The 4,049-nt window shown below is 53.2% G+C and overlaps 1 protein-coding gene across 1 annotated transcript; it reads right to left on the bottom strand.

Annotated features, from left to right (window-relative positions):
• Window positions 1–566: 566 nt before the first annotated feature.
• Window positions 567–2,459, bottom strand: P884DRAFT_190251 (Adenylosuccinate synthetase; the record flags this gene model as incomplete). Its single annotated transcript, XM_069437501.1, has 11 exons — window positions 567–595; window positions 680–764; window positions 819–994; window positions 1,054–1,234; window positions 1,288–1,306; window positions 1,363–1,374; window positions 1,433–1,514; window positions 1,581–2,119; window positions 2,194–2,214; window positions 2,272–2,368; window positions 2,429–2,459. 11 exons carry the CDS (start codon window positions 2,457–2,459, stop codon window positions 567–569), a joined length of 1,272 nt encoding a protein of 423 aa, XP_069301607.1.
• Between the last annotated feature and the right edge of the window lie 1,590 nt (window positions 2,460–4,049).

The raw sequence follows: 4,049 nt of genomic DNA, 5'->3' as shown, positions 1-4,049 counted from the left end.
AGGAGAACATCTCCAAGCCACTGTGGTACCCGGCAGGTTCAGCAATTCCGGAGTGGTTGTGAAGTGGTTGTGAAAGTTGAGAGCACAAGAAACTCGGGAAATTTCTGGTGCTTTAGCTGGATCAAAACAGCTGGCAACAGCTGAACATCAAGAACCTGACAGTTGAGAGTCATGAGAGGCTACCGGGTTAGGGTTCGCGAGTCTAACGCCTTGCCCTTCCCGTTGCCGACAAGCACTGATATCCGCGTCTTAGCAAGAGAAGTCTATCATCTACAATGCCATTTCTTCCCGCCGTATGCTCTTCCCGCAGCCCATCTCCAGGTTCCAAAGACTCGGTCGGCCGTTCTAACCGCAATAGGTCCATTCCGGAACCAGCTGTTCTGTCATGTTCGTCTTCCGCCATGACAACGGTCTATGCTTTTCTCATGGGAAGAGTTAGGGTGAATCTATGGATCGATCACCTAGTCGAATCTCGAACTGCTCCGAAGTCGAATATTAAAGGCCATTGGTTAAGCGACCATGTCCGAGATGCATGTCGTCTTGATCTCGCCAAGTAAATCGCCTGCTTACCGGTAGATCATGTCGTCGCGCGCCGCTATCGTGTGTCAGTGACAAGGCGATCAAACAAACCTCGCTCATAATCTTGCAGAGGTGAATTCGGAGGAAGGGTGTCGCTCACGTCCTGTTCCAATCCACTTCACCGGAATGCCAGTGTACTCCTCGATAAAATTGACGTATGATTGCGCTTGTCGCGGCAAGTCCTCCTACACGGCGTTAATAAAGACATGGTAGAAGCAAAGTCCCGTGAGTAGACTTACAAATTTTCTCACTGACGTCGTCTTTGTTTGCCAACCCTCAAACTCCTTATAGACGACCTCGCATCTCTCGAGGTAGCCAAGGTCAGCCGGGAAGTAATCGAGCTCTTCTCCGGTATCGGGGTCTTTGTAGGCCACTGCGACCTTGATCGTTGGGAAGGTGTCAAGGACGTCGAGTTCTGCCGGGACTTGTCAGCATCCCGCCACCAGCGACTACCTCAAAAAGCGCGAGCCATACTTGTCAGGTTCCATGACGTGTAGTAGTTGACCGAGGCCGAGTACTTCAGCACGACGAGGTCGAGCCAGCCGCATCTCCGCTTCCTGCCGGTTGAGACTCCCCATTCGCGGCCAATTTCTTGCAGCTTCTTGCCTGCCTCTCCAAGGTCTTCTGACTTGAAGATGCCTTCTCCAACTCTTGTCTGTTGTGCGTCAGCGATGGCAGCAATTGGGGAGATTCAGAGCAGATACGTACCGTGTACGCCTTTGCAACACTGTCAGAGAGGGTTAGTAACACATATACCGCGACACAATGAGTTGAAAGACTGACCCGATAATCTCCCTGAAGAATGACCTGTTAGCAACCATGTAACTTGACTCATGTGTTGCGTGCGACCTACTTGATTCCTCTGGGGTTGACGGCGAGTCCGGTAATGATGCCACCCAAACCGGTGTTGCTGCTGGTAACGAACGGATATGTGCCTAGAACTCCTATCAGCGCTCGTCCTCGCAAGCCAGCCAGCCAGCCAGCCAAAAGGAAGAGCTCACCGTAGTCGATATCCAGCATAAGCGCGTTGGCACCTTCGATCAGGATGTCGACCCCCTTCGCCTGCGCCGCGTGCATGTAGTTGACGGCGTCCACGACGTACTCACCCAGCATCCCGCGATACTCGCGGAAGCGCGCAATCTCCTCCTCAACATCGTACTCGAGCAGATCACCGAACCGCTTCTTGTACCCCTCCGCCAGCCTGCGTAGCTTCCTCTCGAAGGTTTCCTGGTCAAAAATCTCGTGCACCCGGATCCCGTTACGAGCTGCCTTGTTGGCATACGAGGGGCCAATGCCGCGGCCGGTGGTACCAATCTTGTTGCCCGCGAGCTCCTTCTCCTCTAGGCCATCGACGCGGGCATGCAGTTCGAGGTTGACCTGGGCGCGGTCGCTGACGAGGATGTTCTTGCGCACGTGCGATAGTCCTTTGGCCTCGAGGGCGGCGAGCTCCTTGAAGAAGGCCTCGACGTTGAAGACGACGCCCGAGCCAATCAGGTTGGTGCATTGCGGGTTAACAAGACCAGAGGGTAAGAGGTGGAAGCTGGTAAGGGTATGAGGTTATTTTGCGATTCGGGAAACAGAGATGGAGGGGAAAGGAGACTGATGGCTTCGTACTCGTAGGACACGCCATTGGCACTGCAGTCACGCTTGGTTAGCCTCGTACGACCCGGGGATCCCACATGGACAACGTACATAACAGAGTGGCCGGCATTATGGCCACCAGCAGCGCGGGCGCAGACGCGAGCTTTTTGGCAGAGGATATCGCTGAGCTTTCCCTTGCCCTCGTCCCCTGTGCGCGGACCGTCCAGTTAGTAATGCGGACCGAGCAATCCACCTAAAGACGACCTACCCCATTGGGAGCCCAGAATAATGGTCGTCATGTTCGAAGAAGGCCCAAAACGGCAAGGAAGCAGTCCCAATTTCGCGATCCGCTCACAACGGGGGGGAAATTCTCGCGGAAGTTTAAAACGCTCCTCTTTGACGCCGATACGCGGGGTTGGTGGGGCAGACCCTGAGTCACCCAGCGGTGCCGCTGCCGCCAAAACGCGGGGCAACTTCCAGCTGCCCAGCGGCAACTAACGCGGGGACCATGGCTGGAAGGGGCCTTCCACACCAGGAATATAATGCGCAAAATATGGTAACCTCTTCTCGGCTCCGAAACCGGTACCAGTACCAGGGTACTTCGTACCTGACCGCTGAATCAACGCTGGACTTGGCCCGAGCAGTTGGTGCAAAAGACAAACAGTCCAGAGAAGTTTCAAATTGCGCACCTTGCTCAGGGTCTATTGAAATCTGAAGACGCTTGACCACACGCATCCATCGATGTCAATACGAGCTGTGGCTATGGTTTTTTTTTTTTTTTTTGAATATCTCCGTTGCTTGACAGCTTGCGGGTTTTAGCGCTCCGTTCGTCCGACCCGCAGAAAACCGTCCATTCAAACAATCATATTCAGTGCTTCACGGACCGAAAACAGGTATATGCACGCCGGTGCTGCGGTTCCATTGCTCATGCGGCTCCCTTTCTCCTGTGTCTCGGACCACACCAGCTGCCGCTCTCGATGGACTGGAAATGGCTGGTCTCCGAATATGGGCGCGGCAGACTGGATCAATACACCGATCAGTGGGACATTGATATAACCATGTGTCAGAATACCGACTTAGGTGCAATTGCTGGAAGCAGCATTTGTGGCGTCGCTTTTGCAGTTTCATATCATGTAGATCCCACTTTTCTCAACGGCGAGGCAGTACCCGAGATTACTGTATCCCAGAAGGCCATTGATTGTCTCGGAATCGGATGGTTTACGTAGAAAACAGTGTAGGACGCCTGTAGTGCGACCGTGGTTGTTACAGGATTGAGGTCTTCGGAGGCCAGGTTTGGCCGACCCACTGCTAGGGATGACGGACCGGGGTTCAGCATGTATTTAGAGAGCTTCTACCAGTGCCTCCGGCACTTGACATTAATCAACAACCATCACCACCACTTCTGAGGACCATACGAGAGTTCCAGCAAGTGCCTGCCGCAGCGCTTATACCGCTGTGGTTGCCCCGATTGTAGCACACCCTGCCGTGCTGTGGCAGTGGTCAACAATGCCGCAGAAGAGGAAGAATCTACCTGGGTTGGAAAGATGCCAGCGTCTCAATCGGTATACACGAGACCAACAAGTTCAGGACAAATGCAAAGCTCAAGATTTTGTGATCTAGATTCACATTCACGAATTACATCCCCCTTTAAGCTAAGCCCGCCGTCGAGGCGGACGGGGCATACTTTGATTGGAATCCGAGCAGTCCCTGCAACTTTACACCGTAATTACAGGTCACTGCTGTTTGAACCTTGCCTAGCCATTTCTTCGATGACATCGGTAAAAGCATTCCACATCGACTTCGCAACATGTCAAAATTTCAGGTCACCACCCTCTCCGAACAGTGACATAAGATGTTCATCACTAGTCGAGTCGAAGCTTCAATTGAGC

This window comes from Thermothelomyces heterothallicus (assembly GCF_042370625.1).
Source record: "Thermothelomyces heterothallicus CBS 202.75 unplaced genomic scaffold P884_scaffold_1, whole genome shotgun sequence".
Classification (NCBI taxonomy): Eukaryota; Fungi; Ascomycota; class Sordariomycetes; order Sordariales; family Chaetomiaceae; genus Thermothelomyces; species Thermothelomyces heterothallicus.
Note: the sequence above shows the minus strand (reverse complement) of the source record. Positions and strands in the feature narration are given on the sequence as shown.